Genomic DNA, 23,068 nt, shown 5'->3' with positions numbered 1-23,068 from the left:
ACTATTTCTTTCACCTGATTATTACCTCATGAAAGTATACGATCACATACCACCTCACTTTTTTATTTAAAAATTGTTAAAAAAAAAAAAAAAAAGGGCAAGAAAAAAAGTAATTTGTCCTTCCTTCTTCTTAGGGCAAAGTTTGTTTCATTTTCACGAAGACTCTTCCTAGAAGAGCCTCCTCCTTCATTGCTTTCCCTCCTCTTCCTTTTATAAGTGCAGAGATCCCTGGATCTATGTAAGGTTCAAATCTCAATGTTATCTCTGTAATTTTCAGCAAAGAATTGTGATGAACAGGTATTAAAAACACCAATATGGACAATTTCATAGCTTTTAGATCAATATTACCGAAGAGCCCACTGCTCTAGTGAACATGTTCAAGAGAATAAGGCTGACATTCCTTCATTTTTTGACAATATTTTGGGTTACATGTAGTGAAGCTTAGATCAATTTCATGTTTCATTTTCAAGACAAGAACTCTGGTTGCACACTACTACTTCTAAATGAATACCAGCTGCATTTAGACAGCTGAACCACATTTATTTCTGTATTTAAAGGGTGCACATCCATAACAAAGGTTACATATCCACCCCTAGAGAAACAAAATATTTCACTCAAAGATTATTCTCACTACCTCTATAATTAAGCCATTGTTTCTGACTTAGTTCAAGAGCCCTCCCCAGTAGATATGAAATAAGGGGGAGGGAGAATTCAGCAGGAAGAGAATATTGTGGGTACTCTAACTCCATGTTCTTATAACTATAACTGCACTTTTACAAAAATACTTAAAGCATTATGGACAGCTAGTGTATTGCAGTGAAACACTGTCCTGTGATATTACACGAATACTTGAAATCAAGTGAAGAAGTGCCAGCTCCATAAGAAACATAGCGAAGACTTAAAAGATGTTATGATAACATTTTTTCCAGTCTTTATATTACCAAGGAAAGCATCATTTCAGTTGAACAGGTCTACTGTTGATCACTCTCCCTCTACCTTTAAATTATACTTTGTGTAATAATTTCCCTCCAAATTGAATTTTCAAGATTACTATAATTAAGTGGGCATATCCATTTATAATCTTAACCTCAAGCTTTCTTGGTTAAGTAAGATTGTGTAAGAATGTATACTAATAGTACAAATAAGAGTGAAGGCACACAAAGTCAAGGTCACTGGGCAGCCCTGTTTAAACAGTTTCTTATTGTAAAGTAATACAATCAGGGTCACCTGGGTTTGACTTTCAACATCAAGTCCAGCCACCAACCTGACCTACCATGTCCCATCACTAAACCATGTCCCTTAGTGCCACACACACATCTCTAAAATACCTCCGTGGACAGTGACTCCCTCACTTCTCTGGGCAGCCCATCCCAGCCATGACCACCCTTCTCCAAGAGGATTTCTTCCTCATGTTCAGTCTAAACCTCTCCTGTTGCAACTTGAGACCCAAAACAGAACACAATCTCCACCTGTGGTCTCACCAGTGCTGCAGTCAAGAGGATCATCACCTCCCGAGGTCCTGTTGGCCACACTATTCCTGATGCAGGCCAGGATGCCATAGGTGTGTTGGCCACCTGGACACACTGCTGGCTCACGCTCAGTCGGCTGTCGACCAGCTCCCCCAGGTCCTTTTCTGCTGGGCAACTTTCCAGCCACTCTTCCCCAAGCCTGTACCACTGCATGGGGTTACGACCCAAAAGCAGAACTGGCACTTCACCTTCTCAAGTGCGATGTGGTTGGACTCAGCTCACTGATCCCACCTGTCCAGATCCCTCCGCAAAGCCTCCAGCAGATCGACAATCCCACCCCACGTGGTGCTGCCCACAAACACACCAAGGGCCCACTCCAGAGATTCACCCAGCAAACTGTTCACCTGTGCAAGCCACAAGCAGACAGTTTCCCCAGAAAAAATACTGTGGAAAAGCGTGAAATGCTCTACTAAAAGCCATTTAAACAACCTCCCTTTCCTTCATCTGTGAAGCAGGTCGTCCTGTCGTAGGAGACCAGGTTAGTGACTAACTGCTAACAGAAAGGATTGGTCCGTCTGGAAAAGACCTAATTGTGCTGCAAGATCATTGCTGCAATTCAGGTGGCAAGAAGCACAATTATTTGTCATCTCTTGCGTGATCTCCTCTAAATTGTATGAAACATGAAAGAAATCACATTCAATAATTACTACTCTGTAGTTAAGGATAAATAATACTCCCAAGTGCTGATGAAACATTAAGCGAAATAATACCAGTTCCTACATTACTCAACCCAAATTACATCATAACTTTTACTATTTCTTCAGGTTACTGGTATACCCAAAATGGGCACCTAATTACCACCAGGCCATTATTCTACTTAGGTAAATACCAGGCCTTGCTTTATTTCTCAGCTTAACGCTGTCACGCTTTGCAATTCTGACCGAGCATCAAGGAACACTGCACCTATTGTGTGGCAAACGAAGGCAACGCTGCATGCAAGCAGCGACTCAAAGCTGACAACTTCATCCTAATGCAAGCAAAATCCCTCATCACAATACAGATGATAGCTCTGCATACATGATTAGCTGCGAGCATGCCTTCATCTTACAGACAGACATGGAAGTCTACCCAAACCTACCAAAGCATTATTTGCTTTATGAAACGCTGTATCAGGTGATTTAGTTTATCACATTCCTAATGTACAGAAACAGCATACGTAAAACGCCACCTTCATATTAATCTCAGGTGAGAATGAAGAAATTCTCGTACATTTTTCAGTGCAAATCCTGTTGTTTGCAGTGGTTTATTTTCCTTTAAGACAATACATTTCTGAAACTAAGTTAATCATAAATGCGTAAAATTACTTGTAATTTTTATTTACTGGTATTTCACTGGTAATTATGATTTTTGGCATCTCTGAAAACCAGGCCAATAGAATTTGAAAAAACGCAGGGTGTGAACTAGCAGAAGTATTTAAGATATAATGAAGAATTAATCATGTTGGAATATACTATGCCTAGAATACTCGCATATAATTCAATATGCTTAATTCTGTAAAATCCTACAGCAATGTTAATTACAGAACAGAGAGGTGTGATGGATCTAATCCCATCCATTCTTACCAGAGCAACCAGCTCATTCAATTTTATCTGTTTAGCAAGCTTATCCTAAAACTAATTTGTTTGTTGCTGCTGTTCATTTCAAAACTTCTATTTCAGCACTTTCTGCCGTCCGACATAAATCAGTTCATGGCCAACTTAGATCCATTTCACCTAGTGGGTACAGGCTGAATACTTCTTCTCCCTGCCTGCATTTGTTACAGACAGCAATCACACCCCTGCTAACTTTCATTCTGCTAGTCTAAATGAGCCAGGTTTCTAGCCTCCTCTCGTAACAGATCAATTCCTCTGAGCCTCTATATCAAGTGTTTGAATGAAGCTCAGACAAAATCAAGATAGACAAGAAAAATATTCTGGAGGTTATTTTCTTAATTTGCACATGGATTCATCACAAATATACTTGTTAACAAACCTGAGTACCTGCTGGAAAACAACACAGACGGGAAAAAGTGGCATGTTACAGAACTGCTTTGAGTGTAACCACAAATTTATCACAAATAAACGAAGACTAGAATGTAAAATGCAATTAACATTAGAGACTGCCATCACCATGTACATAGCTGCAGTATCAAGTGTATCTGGCAACTCCAGAAAACTTCTGGAAAAATACCTGGCAAAAAGTTATTTTTTTTCACGATTATGTTTAAAAGCAGATAACATTCCAACCAAAATCTCATTGATTTCCACGACGTCACATTTCCACATAACTGAAAGCTTCTGTCAGGAAGCTTCCTGCCTAATTTTAAGATGCTAAACCAGCTTTGCAGTTTCTGACCTTCAAATCAAGGAGCAAACTGGCCCAGTTATTCTATAAATAAATTCCTAAATCTTGCTTCACTTGAAAAGCAGAAAAACATCAAGATTTCTAGAAATGTCTTCATAGCCAAGCTGTGGGTCACAGATCTAAGCAAATTGATTATCTGAAGCAAACCTTGTGAGAAAAGCAGAAAGCATGCTAGAGTAGGAGTTAAATAAGTACTAGTTTAGCTGCATTATAGAAAAAGAATAGCTTTCATAAAACACACCACACCTTTGAGAGCTTTAATCTTATAGCTACGGGTTGGGGTTGGAAGGGACCTCACAGGAGAGGTGCCCCAGCCCTCTCATCATCCTCATGGCCTCCGCTGGATGAGCTCACTCTGATGGGCCCACACCCTGGAGCTGAACACCGGGCTCCAGGTGGGGTCTCACAAGAGCAGAGCAGAGCAAGACAATCTCCATCCTCACCCTGCTGGCCACGCTGCTCTGGATGCAGCCCAGGATGCAGGTGGCTTTCTGGGCTGCAAGCGCCCATGGCCAGCTCACGGTGCGCTTCTCATCAACCAGCACCTCCAACACCTCCCCTCAGAGCTGCTCTCAGCCCATGCTCCTCCCAGCCTGGATTTGTGTTTGGGATTGCCCCAAGTGGAGGACTTGCACTTGGTCTTGTTGAAGTTCAGGAGGTTGGCACAGGCCCACCGCTCAAGCCTGTGCAGGTCCCTCTGGATGGCACCCAGAGTCACGGAAGGTTACATTTCAGAACTGGAGCAGCACAGAGTAAGTTAGGATACCCATCATGTATGTGCTCATCGTTTCATATAAACTACTTACATCCCTTACAGCAGCTCTCCATTTATGAAAGGCACTGAATGACCCTCAGTTTCGTGCAGATTTCAAAATGCTGACTTTTTTTTTTTTTTTTTTTTTTTTGCCAACAACATGCATAATGTATGCCCTACAATAACCTCTATCTGTCAGAATTGATGCCAGCATCTGTTATTTCCAAACAATGCAGAACGTGGTTTCTACTTCGGGCAGGAATCATTTTAACATACAGAATAATGACAGAGGTTGGGAGACCAGGATACAAGGGTGAATTGGTGGATACACTATGTACTGGGAGCATAAAGGCATAAAGCAGCTTTATCTGCACCGAACATGCACTCCTAGTTAACGTGAGTCTTGAAGGAAGAAAGACTTGGTTTTTCTCTAGGAAAATGCATCCCAGTTCCCAAGTATTTATAAGCTGATCCAAAAGCCACTAACATAATTGAAGGAAGCCTCCTGACTTCAAGAAGCTTTGAATTTGAAAGAATTTCAGACCATCTGCCAGGGCCACGTCTTGATGTCTGCAGAACCTCAACACAAAGAGAGCTGCCTTTCTTACAGGAAATGACATGAAGTCTCACTGATTCTGTTCTTTCTTTCCCCAAAAGAGCATGCTAGGTGTCTATTTGGAAACTCGGAACTTGTTCCAAACCTTTGTTACTTATTTTTATAGCTGGAAAAAAAAAAAAAGAAAAAGAAAAACAGGCAGTGCATCAAGGACAAGGAGCAGACTGACATCCTGTGATTGATAAGCCTCCCATAGCAAAGACAAGAAGAAATACTGTCTCAGTTCTCCGAGCAGACACATCTCCAGCCACCTTCACCCTTCAACAAGGAAATAAGGGCAAAGCAACTCATGGCAGCACCTCGTTGTGTCATCAGATTAAATATCTGAACAGTGACCCACAGTGTAGCAAATGTATTAACAGCACAAACCGAAGACTGACAGGCAAAGTAAACCCCACATTTAAGTAAAAGCAAAGGAACCCAAAATTAGCATTTATACTGCAGTCAGTCAAGTTAGGCTGTGAAGATTTCAGATCAAGCATAACTGCAGATAATAAAGTAATAAGGAGCTTAAAAAATCACTTAGAGAGGAAAATAGATGGGTTCTTAGGGACAGGAGTGTGAAGAGCAGGTGGACAGAGTTAGACTTACACACTGAGCATCCATGACAATTTGTTGATTTTATACACATACAAAAAACCAAACCTTTACCATCTTTCTTGGTACTATCTGTCTTAGTTCAACACTACTATTATGAAAAGCTAATTAAAGAGACGTTCTACTCTGAGCATGGAGTACATAAAAACAAAGTCCTCTGTACGTCCTCCAAATCAGCCCTTCTAGCTTTAGGTCAATCATTGCTTCAAATCCCTGTTCCTAATGACTGCCTTGCAGAATTAAAAGCATTTTTCTCTTGCATTTTATCGAGAGAACTGCTTCTTAATTCATTACCAGTGGCATCTACTTCTGCAACCGGGGAAGTCAACAGCATTATACAGCTACTGCCAAAGGGAAAAGCTTTCCAGAAAGACTTCGTAGCTGGGGAGAGGACCCAAGCACAGCAACACCACCACGCAGCTTACAGGACTGTCTGCTGAAGACATGAAAGACAATAGCTGCAGTTGTTTTTTTTGTTTGTTTGTTTGTTTGCTTTTTTACTTTTAAGCTGAGTGACTTCTGCCCAGTTACAGAACTGACGGAACATGGAACATGCCAGCGCAGTCTTTAAAGTGCCCTTTTCAGAGAGGCAATAATTTAAATAATTACTATTGGACAAAATTAATTCAGTGAATAAGTACACAGACATACCTCAAAAGATAATTTAATTGAACTTATTATTCTCCCCATCTTAAGTCATTATTTTTGAATGTCATCATAATTAAAGTTCTAATTTTAGATGTTGCACATAAATCTTACATCCAGGCAAGATGACTGAAACGTTGGGGGTACCCAAGACAGCTTTTAATGTTTCACTTCTGCTTGTCTTCTGAGTACTAGTTTGTCTTTGAGTAACATTCAGTACAGACTCCGTGTTTTTCACATGACTAACCACAAACAATGGTTTTGCTGTTTCACTCAAATTTAAGTCAGAAGACTTCAGAAGGCTGATTCTTAAAAAATTCATGGTTGCCATGAGCCTTGCTCAACTGTTTAAATTTCTGCTTATGCAGCCCAGCCAGAACTCCCTTCCACAGAGAACTCCCTAGCAGAGATGGAGGAAATCTTCACTGCCTCATGATTCAGATGACGAATTTGTAACACACTCCAAACCACGTTCATATTTCTCCTTCACTTCAAGACAGGAGATTTAGGAGATAGGACTGCCATCCCACAGGACAAACAGAACTACCAAAGAGATCAAAGCTCTCTAACCTGTTCTCAACAAATTTTCTTCCTCAACTCAAGATTTCTCTCCAGTCCTTTACTGCTCATCAAATCTCCTTTCCTGTAATTATTCAAAGACTTTTTCCACCATTTCTCTTTAACGCTGTGTATGTAAGCTGTATTCTTGGCAAAGACCTCTGCAAAAATGGTCAACCATCAATTAAAATGATGCTGTGTGGGAGGAAAAAATCTGTCTGCTAACAGTCTGATCAACAACTTGTTATCAGAAACAGAAAAACACTACAGCTTCGGAAGTCCTTTTGCTTCTTTGGGTTTTGTAGACCTGAGCAGCAGCAAGAATTCTCCCGGTAAGCAGCTGTAGCTCCATTTCCAGAGAAAACCCACACAAAACTTGGCGTTACACTGCAGATCATAGCAAGATTTCCCTCCATGGAAAAGGAATGAGGCTAGCTGTGTTATTCAAGTTACATGATTGAATTATTGAAACTATGCAACTTGTAAAAAAGTAAAAATAAAAATAAATCTGTGTAGAAGTATTTAAGATTGAAGTAGTTTGGTTTAAGAACAATGCACAGAGACATCTTCCCTCGCTCTGAACAAAAGCGCTAGTTAGCTAGTGGTTTTGGTAGTGGGTTTTTTTCAGCAAAGATATTTGAGAATAGCTCTTTTTAATGCTGACACTGAGAGCAGCATTAGGAACATCAGCAGCACGGGTGCATTGACATTCACTGCGATGGATACTCCTCCCTCAGTAGGGGCTGCCAAGTCCAGGCTGAACTTAATGCTTTGCTTCGCCTTATTTCTTGACAGACACGCACACTTAGGTCTCGTACATCCCTGTGTAACTGCAGCAATGAAGAATCCCATTTTCAAACATCACCAGTACACGAGACCTCTCCACTAAACTCCAGTTGTACTTCAAGCTTGACACTGAAAACTTCAGTGCACTGCTCTGGAAGACCTGGTTGTGCCCTTCACAGCTTATTATTTATACCCAGAAATTTGCATTTACTATTTAAAACTTTGATGCCTGCAGTTTATCCTTTCCAAAAAGACAGTTTTGAAAAGATTGCACTGAAAGAAAGGGGCAGAGAGCTAGGAAGGTCACTAACTTTACAAGGGTCACAATCACGTTTATTTTGTGATAAACTGGACTGAAAACTACTTTTCTTTCACTGAAACACTTCTTTTCTGTTTCATGGCATGTCTTCTTTCAAACAAATGTTTTGTATAATCTCTCATGTTTTTTTCAAAAACTTCTGCAGGCAACTGGTCCTTACTTTCAGTGATGTAAGCAGGTATCTTTGGCAGAGTAAGGGATTTTGGAATTGTCTAGATTGAAACTTATCCCAGTACTCTGAACAAGCATTAGAAATGCCCTAGTGCTAAAATATTGTTATGTGAATCAACAAATAACAACCAGGTTTCAAAAATACACTGGTTTTGCTTCTGCTGACAAATAAATGACATTTTATTTTAGTGTAATCTACTGAGTGATTCGGGAATATGAATTTTAAAAATAATACTGCTTCAAAATTAAGAATCCTCATTATTTTCTTAAAAACTGAGCAAACCAGAGTTTTATCATATGAATTTAAAATAGTGGTAAGTAAGGTGCTGCTTTATATAAAGGTACAAGGTATGAAGATTAGCCATAGTTAACTACCATGTCTTTTAATGTGGTCCCAAAGACAGGTAGGGCATTCTAAAAGGTGTATTTGTTCCAACAAGTTTATGCCCTGAGGAGCGAACAACTTTCACTGGGCAGATACTATAGACGAGCTATGAAGGTGTGCCCGGACAGAAGGAGACTGTGTGCAGCAAAAGCCTCTGAAAAAAAGGGACAAATCTTGGAAATAAAAATAGTAATAATCCATGACTTTGGAGAAATAATTACCTCAAGCTGATTTTTCATACTGTCTTCTGCAGGCCCACAGATAATCCTGTGGCAAGGAGTCAGAAGAAAAAGGCTGGAGAACAAGAGCCAACTTTGTGAGCTAAATTTAATACAGTGAAATGTCCTGAACCTTGAACAGGACCTCAGCATTTTCTGTTGAGTAAGCTGTAGCACGTTCAGTGACTAATTTTGAACAAAAGTTGGAGAGCTTAGTAACAACAGAAAATTGTGCTTTCTAAAAAATATATGCACTGCAGTAACAGTACGATAGTCCAGTCTCTCTTGCAGTGTACCTGAAAGCACAGCATGATGGGAGGCAACCCTACCTCTCAACAAGTCTAATCAGCACAAATGGAATTAGTCATCCTGCTGACTGTGCTATCTGTACACTTAAGTAATCTGTGGACAGCAAGGTGGTAACTGTACGTATTATAATCCATAAAAAGGCAGACTTGAGCCAGCTAGCATCTTTTGCAGGTCTCAAATAGAACTTAAAAATATGCATTACGGGAAATGTGCTGAGATTTTGTTCATCAGACGCTGCAAAAACAGAAATTATCTTTCACATTTCTTTTGTGCTCTGTATTGACTAATAGCATCTGACTCTAAGATAAAAGACCTTCCTCTCAGTTTCTGCTAATTACAAGAAACAAACTCTCTGGCAAAAGAGTTGCTTTAACTGATTACATAAGACGAGCAGGAAGTGGCAGATGCCTGACAAAGCAGGCAGGTTCCAGCAAATGACGGATTAAACTCGCTTGCACGCACCCTCTTCATAATGCTGCGTAATCCTTCAGCATTCCAAGTTAAACACTCTTGTGGTCTTCCTCCTCAAGCAATATTTATTCTTGTTAGCCTCTACCCTTCTTGTGGCAGGTATCTTTCACTTCTTAATCGGCAGCTCTTACCCTACATACAAAAAAAACCTCAGCACAGAATAAAGATTCTTTGCATGGAAACTTCTATATAGACGAGCACTGTCAAGAATTATGATTTCACTGTTACCACACTGTAGATGAAATTGTTTATCCCCAATACGTCCTTGTGATTTCATTTTTATCCTGCATACTTTGCACATTTGAAGCACCGGCAGCCTGTGCAAGTAACTTGGAAGAAGTGCAAAGGGCATGGTGTTTTGTGATATGCCCAGCTTCTCCATGCATTTGTAGTATCCCTGGCCTCATTCAGTCGACATACCTGTACACAAACTCAGGCCATGTTTCAAGTATCCAATGAATGTAACAAACTCTGTACATACATGCATGTCCTACATATTATTTCATCTCACTCTCTTCATTTATAAAGTACCCTCTCTCTTCTGGCATGACTGGCATATCACAGTCTACACCCAACTCTGATGCCCTAATTTCTGTAAAGTCTCTCCCTTTTTAACAAAGAAAACTATTTGCAATTTCAGTACAAATGCAAAAATTGTATAAAAAATAAATAGCTTGATTTTCTGTTATCATTTACGTACTTTACTTGAACACGGATCACATGATAAATAAACAAGCAGTAAAAGGGTGTTCCCCATAAAGATATAAACCCAAGTGTACAATAAAGTGATCAACGGTCACTTTTTTGTTGAAATAAATTGTTACTGCTAAATTATCACAGGCAGAGATCAGAACCACATCTAGTCCTCTGTCTAGATGTCAGTCTTGTCATAACAATCAGGCTACATCTTAAGACTTTTTGGCCTCTTTCCTTCCCAATTCCTACATAAGAAAATAAAATAAACACATGTATACCCCTCATCTACATCTTGCCATGAGCGAGAGACCTCCTGTGCTCTATTTGCAGCATGAACATGGATTGTGTGCTCCAGGAAATGCTGGGAAATTTGTTAGGACACAAATCATGTCACAAAACAGCAAAGGACGAGAGTTAATGTTCCACAGAAGCCAGTGTGAACGGTTTCTGCTGCACCCCCCTCCCGAAATGTGCAGCCACAGGACTGCACTGCTTCAGCAACCCGATCTCAGAGGAAATCACTTATCATGCCCTCGTCACCATCACCTCCTCTCATGACCAGGTTTTCATCAACTTTCTGAAGCTACTTAGTCCTATAACCAGACAACCATTATAGTTTAAAAAAAATAGAGTGAGGGAATACCCAGGTGGGGAAGGAAGACCACACCTTGTGGCAGCAGCCTGTAGTTACATCGAAGAACCACCAGAGATCAAACTGACATCAGCAGAGCTCATGGAGTTGGTTCTTCCTCCCAAAAATCCCGCTCTGACAACGAACGCCCTTTATGCATTTAAATCCCAGCATCAGCACTTCGAGCTTAGTTGCTCACTCAGTATTTCTCAGATGCCTGAGCCACGTGCAGAGCTACGTACAGCTACATATGTCAATGCATCAGAAACAGAGAGCTAACAAAAGCAGCGTAAAACACCCAAGAGCAGTCAGATTTAAATCTCCGTAATTCTTTTACTCATCCTTTTGAGTCTCTCCCCATTTATCCTCTTCTCTCCGTGATCAAGAAAAAAAAAAAAAAAAAAAAAAAAGGTGAAAACTGTAAGGCAAATTGTAGGATCTTACAGGAGAAAAAAATAAACTGTAGAAGATTTACTGGCATTATGCAAATTTCACTCTACTAAAATTACCAGTGATACTTGCAAGACAACTGCTATTGCCAGAGATGACCCGTTACTCTGGAAGAAAAGCTGGGATCCACATCTGCACCTTTTGTTACTGTTTCATAATTCATACGATTTGCTGCTGTCAAAACCAATTAAGGGGAAAAAAATCCAAGAAGAGTAAACATGCTGCTTACCATGTGAACTAAAAGACAGAGCTTCATGTTCTCTCCTCTCCCCACATCTGCCACTCCAAGTGAGTTGGTTAAAGAATAACCTCTAAGGTTATGAACCAGGGCAGTTTTCAAGGTACCAGATAATAAAGTTACTATTTAATTCCCTGTTACGCACTATAGATTAAGAAATGCAAGCTATGAATAGTGCAAGACTGAACAAGTCTTCTGTTTATTTGCAGGTCAGCAGGAGCAGTAAAGAGAGCTGAACTCAAGTACTTTCTTTGAATTCCTTATAAAGTTACCTTACCTTTTTTTTCCCTGGATGAACAACATCAAAGAATTAAAACAAGAGAGTTGAACTAATTGATTCCACTAAAAAAAAAAAAAATCAGATCACTTTTGTACTGTCACTACTAGGAATGACTCTTCAGTGCTAAATGAATTCAAATATGAAATTGCTGAATTGTTAATCATGATCTGTAACCTATTTCTTAAAACAGCCTCAGTACCAGAGAAATAAATGACTTTGAGTGTGAAAGCAGTGCTTTACAGTAATTCAGTTGATATCAGTAGATGCCCTCATATGAATATCTCATGTTTGTACCAGGCAGCCTGGTAAAGTCTACTACTAAACCACAATTTGCAAATATATAGATAAGCGTAGATAACTAACGCAACAAATAAAACAATGAAGAAAAACGGGGCACATACTTTAGAAGCAGACAACAAACATGAGCATCAAGGTGATAGATACGCTAACAGATCAGCAAAGCACTTTTAACAGGATTCACTATCAGATTCTCCTCCAGTTTTCATCATGAGACAGTTCCCACAGAAAAAGAAGCAGCAAAAGCATAGGATGTGGAAGATTGTAGTGTTTGTTTGTTTTTCTGAAATACATTTCCAAGAAGGTCTTCCCCTTATAAATACTTGGTTTTTATTGTTCAAAAAAAATGATAAGCAGTATTGAAATTGAGTAAACAGCGGGTTAATAAGGCTTGCAGAAGATACAAAATTGTTTCTTTGAGAAGAACGCTACTTAGAAAGAAATGGAGATTTCATGAACCGAAGTGTCTGTACAATAGGATGCATGCAGTTTTGGTGAGAAAGATCATTCTTGGATCTATGAGCATGCAGACAAGCAAAAAGTATGGTCAGAAACCAAAAAGTTTCTGTATCAGAATAATTAAGCAGATAAGGGATGGAAGAGATGACTAGAAGGGATATGACAGACATAACTCAAGAGTGGCACAGCGTGAAAAGAGAAAATATCCAATTACTATTCACTTTCTCTTTTTTTTTTTTTTTTAAACCAAGAAAGTAGTAGTAGTAACAGTCAGCAGCTTTAAAACAACTACTTTATTCACACGACTAATTACGATACTAATAGTGAAAGGATGCTGTGAATATCAAGACTTTAGATTGGCTCAAAAAGAGAAAAACAAGAGTTTCTACATATTTTTCTTAAGAGCTAAGAAACAAAACCAAGAGCTTCCAGGGGGGAACTACCACAACATCTCACTCCATATTCTATCCCTAAGCATCCATTTAATTGGTTACCATTCAAGAATCGAACCTGGGCAAGCTTGGCCCGCAGCCCAGCTCAGCCTCATTGTTCTCTTCTCTTGGAAGCTCAAAGAGGTGAGCAGATTAAAAACTCTTCTGAAGAGCTACATCAGTTTCTCAGGGTCTTGCCTCTGGCCCCTTCTACCAAGCTGCAAAATCTTCCTTAGGCAGAAGGCTGAGGCAGTTCTGTGAGCCTCTCTTCTGTGAATTTTCAGCAATCTTTTTTCTCCCATGGGATGGATGCTTTTAGTTTTACACTGTTTCCCAAATTCTTTGTGTGAGAATTACTTTGAAGTAGCGATCAAATACTGATTTAGTTAAATGAGCGAGCCACAAAAAAAGAAACCATATGCTTTAGAGTATGTTAAAATTCAGTAACTTTTGACTATTTTTAATCAATCATTGCCTTACTTTGTTTTGCCTTCTGAGAACAACAGTACCCTGAAGATTAAAATCAGATATGGAAATACATGGGTAAACGCAGTATTTCTCTTGAGGATGAATAAGAGATTTACAAGTCCCAATAAACATTAGCAAAATACTGTGCAATTCCTTTCTACTTGCCATGGTAACTAAAGGCAACTTCAGGTCTGCACACGTCTTTTTCCCCTCTTATTTTTACTTTTTTAAAATTCTGCTGTATTGTTTATTAAAATGCAAAACAGTATCATTTTGGTTTTACTGATCATACAATGCCTGTTTTGTCCACTTTCATCCCAATCTTATCTTCTGTGCCTGCCAGCTCCCTCCACACAGTGACATTTTTCCCAGAACGCTCCAAGCTGATAGTTCCTTATGTAGAAAAAACGATGCTATAGAATTGTTAACTGACCTCACTTTAAAAGTTATATTTATACATGCTCAGCATGTACGAAACACCATATTACTCAAGAGAAAAATAAAGTGTTAGTTGCTCAAGATCTAGAGACTGTCCCCAAAACACATCCAATAAGACAGAAGAGCCTAAATTACTCAACTACAAACTCATCTTGCAATCCAACTGGGCAAGGATGAAAGAGTTCAAAAAATAAATATATTTCACCCTTTGGCATCTGGGTCTTCTGATGTTTAATTAAAAGAAAAGGCTAAAGGCTATGTTCTTCTCTGAATGTTAGCACACTGCTGAGATGCCAAAGGGACAGGCACCTTTCAAAATACCTTGCCCCAACAGGAATGTAAAAATCATTTCAATTTAAAATATAACAACCCAAATAAAATTCATTAAACTGCATTTGAAATGCTTCATTGGAAGACAAAACTCTACTTCACCTCCCAGAAATGCATTAGTGGAAAATTTCTTGGTGCAAAACATTAGACATGTTCTTTCTTGTATCACAACAGAGATGAATACATTATCTTGGGAAACAACAATAGCTCAGCAAATGGCATTAGTGCTGCAGCACAAAGGCAGAGCACCCAAACGTAAGATACATTCTTTAAGATGTGGCATAAAGACTTAATTCGATCTCACAAATCAAGTCAAGAGTTCAGGGAACCTCTGCATTCACTGCTGCTGAGATGCACCTGCAGGGGGCTGTTCCCTTAACTGCTCCTACGAATCTGGTGACCTCAAGGAAATGAGCTCAATCTGGTGTTGAACCCCCCATGCTGTCCCAGCCACATGATGCAGAACATGTCAAAACACAGCCGTCAACACTAAGAGTTGCTCAAATTACAGCTGCAATCCAACTCCTTGAACCACTCCAGAACTTGCAGAATTACACTTGTGTTGGCAAGAAGCACTGCCTGCCTGCCTTCCTGGAGCATGGAGCCCTTCTTCTGCAGCAAGAGAACTCCTGGCTGCCCTACTTAACCCATCCTTACCTGAGGCTCTGGTTCACACAGATTCCTAGAGACACACACTGTGCACTTTAATGCACCTTGAACAAAACGTTTGGGTGCTGCGTATGGAAAGGAGAAGCATCCAAAACCCAATAAAACACCCGTAATAGTTAAGCATGTCTTACATATATATAATCAAAGTTCATTTTAGGTTTTATAGCTTACATTACAATAGAGCATTTCAGAGAAGTTTTTAGCAACTCAGGCAATATGACACTCCGCAAACACTGCAGAATTATCTCTAGGGAAATCGTGCAGAACTCTACATACTTGGACGTAATTGTTAGTTACTGGACACTAGCTCCCAGAGAAGTAAAAGTTTGAGTTCCTTCAAGTCTAAACTAGTTATTGGTGTGCTGCTTGTTTTTCCTTTATTTTTATAAGCCATCTAAGCTATGTTTTCACCTATAATATGGAAATTCCAAAGCTAAATCAAAAGGACCTAGCAAACAGGTCCTCATGGCTGGTCTGCATGCAGCAACGTCCAAGTCTCCTCCTCAGTTACAGGATGCAATAAATGTTTCTTTATCGTGAACCTTACAGTTTCTCTTAACAGTAAGCAGTACAAAAGACCTCAGACTTGTCAAACCACCAACTCCATCACCAAAGCAAGTTTTTTCAAACATCTTTCCTTCAGTATTCCTTCAGGCTTCCCCCGAGTTCATTTACAGTCAGCTGCTCCTTCATACACACCTGTACTTGAACTGGCCATCACAACTCACGTTTATGTTCAATGTACACAATATCTAAAGCTGAAAAGAATGTCTCACGTACACTGGAGCGCTTCAGCCTACGCTGTCAGGAAGACCGTCCCACAACCTTTTTGAAGATGTGTAATACAGAAAGAAAGAAGCCTGCAGGACTCTGAGTAAGGTCCTGAAGGAAGATGCAGAAACGTATCGCCTGTAATGGTTTGCTCTGCTCAGTCTGAAAGGAGAGGCAAGAACTGTTAACAAGGGGGCTGGTATCCACGCCCACATTCTATTGATGGGAGAATAATTGTTAACATTCATTATCAAACACCTCATACCTATCAATATATTTCTTGACTCTATACATAGGAACTCCTGTAGTAAAGACAAACACGGCCTTGGTGTAATCCATCTTGATGAAGACAGCGGTAATACAGAGATACTTTTAGTGACTACGGTCAGCTCCTCACTTGCTCATGAGAAAGCTCAACACTGGGGGCTTGTTTAATGCTGGCTTGTGGTTTGGGGAGCCCTTTTACTGTGGCTTAAAACCAGCATAAATTGCTCTCCTCAAAAACGATATTAATGGTCAGTCAGCAATAGGCCACGAGAGATCTGGCCAGGATCACAGGGAACTACCCTCGTTGCTGAGAAGAATAAATAAATTCCTGAGCACCAATTTTTCAGCACTGAGCTTAATGTTGCAGAAGGCTATTTTTCTTATTTATGAAGCTGGATATTCTCTGTGTGTTTGGGCTGAACAAGGAAAGGCAACAATCGATCAGGACTACCAAAGCCTTGTCTGGATAGCTCTTCAGAAAATCAGAGATCTGCTTCACATTTTCAGTTAAAAAGGGTAGGTTTGTATGCAACAGCTACATGCTTGGCAAAGAATTACCCGCAGGTTGGGATATTCTGGCACTTGAATTTGGACCAGATTTTGCTTTAGGCTGGACATATGCTTGGACTGGCACTGAAACCAAAATCAGAGTTAAACTTGACTGTCACAGAGCACGCAGCATCAGTTGAAATATCTCATGATCCAATATTCTTAGCTAGGAAGTAAGTTTAACCCACCTGTATTTTACTACTAGCTTTTTACAATGAAGACTAGATATAATCATTATCACAACACACAAATGTCTGAATGTTGTTTCGTTGTTTAGTAATCAAACACATAACAGTGATACAACCTAGTTAGAAGGTTTCACAACCCAACTGCAACCAAGTACGAGGCACACAGTAGCTCACTTCCCACCACAGCTAATTAAAATCTCCACTGCTGTACTGCTTGCTGTATTTTTTTTTTGTTTGTATAATATATATGCTCTAGGCCATAAACCCAGCTATTCCCTTCAGATTCTTTTCATTATGATCTGTGTAAAATCAATAATAAAGGATTGCTTCACAAAGCAAGTACAGACCAGACACCAACCAGAAATATAAATACCCCTTTTTAAAATTACTGCTTGAACTTTGAACTCTCAGACTGAACACTAGCTTCACCCAACAGCAATATACATGTCCTTGCATATATTACTTGTTAACACAGTCTCCACCCCACAAGATTCAGTCAGCATTTCAGCTTATTTCAAGTCAAGAGGCCTGCTGCTTCTGTCCCTTAGTTCAGAACTGAGGTTTTCTACGTTTTAATCCATGCTTACAAAGAAATTAGCTATTTAGGATGTCAGAACATGCTCAATGACATTCTTTCACAGATCAGATTTTGAGTTTAATCTGCACTGAATCTTGAGTGCAAGGCTTCTATAGCGTTCTATTTTTACCACGTTTATCCTTCTGATATGAAATATGCTTTCACACTTTTAGAGATTAAAGTTCCAATGTTTATATTAGCACAAGTGTTTAGGGTAAAGCTAGTTTTAAAATCAACAAACTGTGAACCTATTATATTTAGACTCTTTACACCCTTAAAAATAAAAAGACAGCAAACATACAGTATATTATTTCAATAGCTGAGAAAAAAATCTGCTCTTATTAAAATGCATACAAAATGATTGCTATTAAAAACATGCCAGGTTGCATCATCCTTCTCAAGAAAAACACACAAAACCTTAGATTTATGCTTATGAATATACATATGAATGGTCCATTTGTCATTCAGGTCAGCAGTGCAAATCACATGCTTAAAATTAAACATATACAGAAGCTTTCATGAGACCCCTTACATTAGGAAAACCTTATATATAATTATCATTCCACACGCCTATTCCAGGCAAAATCTGACATCAATCTAATCATTTCTCAAACATATTTATGCAGAATTGTGTAGTTCCACAGTAAAATGCAAATGCAGGACTAAGTTCTTCCTAGTTTTAGAGATGCAGATGCATTTACAGGTTCATTCACCCATTGGCTTTTATTATCTGCCAATTAATCCAAAGGAAGTCTCTCCAAAATCTGGCTCCCCTAAAATGTAGATGGACCTGTTCAGATGGGCATGTACAAATGGACCACATGGTGAAGTCACAACACATGCCATACAGAAGAGACAGAGAACAAATCAGAAAGCAAAAGAAAATATCTATCAGCACTGTTTCTGCACTTATTTCTTTTCTCACACCTTTTTCATTTCCCAGGAAATTCTGTGCTTTCCCATTATTAATCACTTTTCCTTCTATGTTTCCTTATTACCCAACACAAAGAAGAAGAAAAAGCAAATCTCAAAGAGGAAACTGCCACTTATAACCAAACATCAAAAAAAATGATACAGCCATGAACAATTTACTGCTTTTAGGGTACTTCAGCTAGTTAGTTGAAACTATCAGCAGAAGCTATTTTAACCCACTACCCTCATATTAACAACTGCTTCTTTTAGACTATCTTCACTCACAGTACTTCTCAATTTTTTTCCCCTCCATTCAGGGCTAAATGGTGTCAGTAGAAGTTGAATTTGTCTGTAACAAAGCTAAAAAGACAACCATAACACACACACTTGACTATGCCAAGCCTCCTTGCATTCATTATTCATTACTAAACTAGTCAAAGACACTAGGCAAGAACACGATGCTGAAAAGATTGTATTAAATACTTGCTGCCCACAGTAATTTTATTTACTGCTGATAAACTCCATCATATTAAGGCACTGCAGGTGCCTGCAATTGATTCACAGCAAATGTCTGCTTTCCTAAATTAGTACCGATGCTTCAATAGCATTGACATGAAATATGGTTAGCAGCAGCATGTTAGACCTCTTACACAGACACCAGTCCAGGCAACAAACTTTTCTCTTTAAATATATATGAAATGGTAACAACAACAATAAGGCAGTACATTAAGACCTTAAACAGTATCTATAACTGACTACTGCTCTCAGCAAGAAGATCACCATGGTGCTATGATTTCCAGAGATTTATGTGACAGTTGTCTTGAAAAGATCTTAGGGTCTATGCAGCAATGTATGCCCAAAATAACTGATCTTTTAAGAGTGCTGCTCTCTGGATGGCACCTTCTGTCTCTCAAGACAACATGATATCTGATGAGCAGTATTATTTAGAATATTCAAAGGAGTTGCCAAGAGATTACCCAAGACATTAATGTCTGTTATCTCTACCAAGTTACAGCAGGACTCAGAACACATATGCTGACAGAATACAAATTAAAAAGTTCACTTAATTTGAAAACTGTCAAAGTATACATATGGAGTGTTAGTATGTAATTTTTTTCATTAAAAATTAATAATGTCAGAAGCAATTCTGTAATAGTCTTCTGCAATAGTATCTCTAAATGAAGTAAACAATGCACATGTTCTGCATTTCTATGGGCTTTCAGAAATAAACTCGGGACCAAGAACTTTACTCATTAAGACTACCCTCAGGAACTCACAGTACTATTCTGTACAGGTAAAGGGACAGGGAGGCATTATTTAGACATTAGTTTCATAAAGCTCTTAAGAATCTGTTTAATTCAATGACCCCAGTGATTTGAATGGTACTTAGTCTTCCATAAAAGCTAATTAAAAAGTATCTTTGTATATAAAGATCATGTAAATATTTCTACCAGACTTCAACAAGAAGTAAAACCGCCAGTATATTTGAAAACTTCTCCAAGACAAAATTACCTAACCTTTTCAAAGCCTAATATTAGACATGTTTAAAGATCTAGACCTGTACGGACGATTCTGCAAGCATACACTGTAGTTGACAGCACTATATATGACTGAATTAAAGAACTCAGTCCCATTTGGAACAAGCGTTTTCATCTTCCAAATTGTTTTCTTGATTTCATGATATTCTTTGTATAGCCAGCAGAGGAAACACTAAGTTTTAGAGCTGTTTGTTGAAATTCTTAAAGAAGAAAAAGTGAGCACCCAATAACACAAAGAACAAGTTAGGGGCATCATGAAGTTTTTTTTGTTGTTGTTGTTGTTGTTGTTTTTAAACTAGAGGGAACAAAGTGACAATACACAGTCCAAAACACCTCAAAGGTACATGCATAAGAAAGGTGTGGTCTGATTCAGCTAGTTAGAGCATTTAGACTTCCCAAGCCAAGGCAGCTGCAATGCTGGTGGCACAAGTAGCATTCTTACTTTTTCAAAACTGCTTAGCTCTGCCAGGCTATAATGTGTTATCAAGTTGCCGTTCTGTTTAATATTTGACTCAACTATTCTCAAGTGTCCAGACCCAGAAATCTTTAATAATCTACAGCTTAGGTTCTTTCCAAATAGTATCTGCATAACAAATCTCCTGTAATTACACTATACAAGAAACCTATAAAGGACAAAAATGTAATTACTGTAAAAAAAATGATACTGAAAATATCACACAGTTACACCAAAAAACATTGCGTATTTCATTCAGGCACATAATGGGTCTCCGGAGGAAACATTCACCCGCTTGAGTACACAATCTATAAGCAAGCATTTAATTTTCTTAAGGGTTGCTGCTGCCATGATTCCACAAAAATATCTATTCTATACTAACAAAAACTAAAATCACTTAAATTCTACATTAAACTACAATTGGTTTATGTCTTTTAGAAGAGCAACTCATATTCAATAGAGCTAAACACTGAGCACCAATACAGTAAAGAGTTGAGAATACCCACAACTCTGCAGATCAGAACCCAAGCTTTGTAAGCAACTGTCTCCTTTTCATCACTTCTTTTAATTGCAGAGTACAGTAGGTGTGTCAAGTTAACCAAAAGCCCAGAGGCATTTCATTGTTCAGGCAGAAGTGCAGCACTGCTTCAAGAAAACAAGAAAAAAATAGGCCAGATCTTTGAAATCGCTAACCCAGAAATTGCTTTATACCTTCACTTTAGCAATGAAGCAGGTTGTCAACATTGCATACACTACAATAGCAATCATAATGCAACTTGATGAAGTGAGTTACAGTTTTCTTGCTCTTTTTATTTAATGTTTAACTATTAAAAAGCCATGACACAAACCTGGGTCCACGTGTCTGGAGTTTCTTCTAATTCCATTTGTTCGTTTCTAAATAGCAAAAACACAAATTAAGGATATGAATAAACTTGTTTTCATGAAGGCATATTAAACTCCTTTCATTCCCACAATCTACTAGGCAAAGATGGTTATCTTAAGTTATTTCCCCCCACCACCATCACCACAATTATCTTTATCTGGTAGAAATATCATACTTTGAAAATTATTCTTAGCAATACAGAAAGTTTATTCATACATCCTATTTTTTCCTGACACGATGCTCAGAAGATTCTTAGTCCACAGAGGGTTTATTCATATATCAATTTCTTGGATACTAAGCACTTTAAAAAAAAATCATTTACAAATATGATAATAGAAAAATACACAGTTTGGTAACATCTGACCCAGATAACATCCGCAAACACAGTAGTCGTGAGGCTGCTTCTCCTCTTGTCTTGCTTTAATAAGGTAGAAACTTTCACCGTTTCTACTCTGTACTTCAGGTATGTGGAATTTCCTAGAAAATTCTTAATTTTCCGGGCAAGTACTTAAACGTGTTTAGTAACTCCACTCCCTCTTTCTTTTAAATTTGGTTAAGTAGAGCTGCATAAAATCAGAAACACTAACAAGAATAAGACTTTTTTTTAATGATGAGGTTGATTTTTTGATGTTGTTATTGCTGTTGTTTTGTTTTTGTGTGTTTTGTTTTTCTATACACTTTATTCTCCAGGACATATAATATGGGTCCCTGAAAGCATCACTGTGAAATAAGGCACATCTATGAACTACTATCTGCTTTTGCAACCTTGTTTTAACTGCTAGCTTGCATGGAGGTTCATGCATTTTTATTTATTTTTTTAATCAAACCAAGCAGGGGAAAGCACATTGCATAACAAAGGGAACAATTAGGTTGCTCCGATTTACTTGCAGTTGATATAAGCTGATGCAGGATGCACAACCAAGGTGAGCCAGAAAGCAGTAACCTGAGGCACAACCAAATTACTAAGCCCTATAGCAAGCTGGTAAAAAGGAAAAGCTTGATTTAAAAACAGCTTTCAGACTCTTGAGTCTTGGGACTTATTTGGTCTTTTGGCCTATACCTCACATTCTAATCAAAGAAAGGATGCACTTTTTTTTTCAGCTGCAGTAGAAAGAAGAAAATTGTGAATTGCTGCTACAAGAAGTGAAGGTAAAGTTAAAAAAAAATAAATAAATAAATGGCTCAGTCATCTGACTCCACTTTTTAGAAATTGAGGCAGCATTATTTTTCAGGATAAATGCAGATTTGCACCTGAGAGGTAAAAAGAAAAAGCAAATGCAAAGGAAGATGTATTTAACTGAACTGAAAAAATACAGTAATTATGTGACAACACAAGTCAAACATACCAAAGCACCAGATAGAAAATGATGCTCTATACCCTTAAATAAGTTGCAGTACCAACAAACTTAATTACTGGTAGGGAAAAAATCCATCTGTCCCAGAATCATGAATTCTAACTTATACTTAAATTACCTCTTGTTGAAAAATTAAACATTCTTATTTAAGAATGAAAGTAATTCAAACATTTTGGCTCAAATCAATAGCCAATACCAAATCAATAGCTCTCGAAAGGAAGCTGTCTCTTTTCACAAAAGAAGAGATTTCAGAATCACGCTGGGGGTGAGAAGCTTTGGGCCTTGGGGGCTTGGCTACAATTAGTATACATATTTTCTTCATCTGGCCACCTGTGTTCACCTTATTTAGCTTTACATACTTGGCAACATGGCCCACAAGGTGCAGTAAGCAATCTGTTCATGGCTTCCCAGTGCTGTCTGTCAGCTGCAGTACCAGGAGACTTAAGCTAACAGACCATGCCGTAATTTTCATATTTAAAAGTGTCC

General features: G+C 38.6%; 1 protein-coding gene across 1 annotated transcript in view; it reads right to left on the bottom strand.

Moving 5' to 3' along the window:
• The window catches only part of VAV3 (vav guanine nucleotide exchange factor 3), a gene marked incomplete at its 5' end in the record, with an annotated part of 160,739 nt that overhangs the window by 30,941 nt on the left and 106,730 nt on the right, over positions 1 to 23,068 (bottom strand). Inside the window, one exon of the mRNA XM_084290678.1 lies at positions 21,193 to 21,238. Within this exon, the coding sequence (XP_084146804.1) occupies positions 21,193 to 21,238 (46 nt within the window). The remainder of the gene's footprint in view (positions 1 to 21,192; positions 21,239 to 23,068) is intronic.

This window comes from Netta rufina, assembly GCF_964035555.1.
Source record: "Netta rufina genome assembly, chromosome: 8".
NCBI classification, from domain to species: Eukaryota; Metazoa; Chordata; class Aves; order Anseriformes; family Anatidae; genus Netta; species Netta rufina.
The sequence above is the reverse complement of the archived record's forward strand: the minus strand, read 5'-3'. Positions and strand labels throughout refer to the sequence as shown.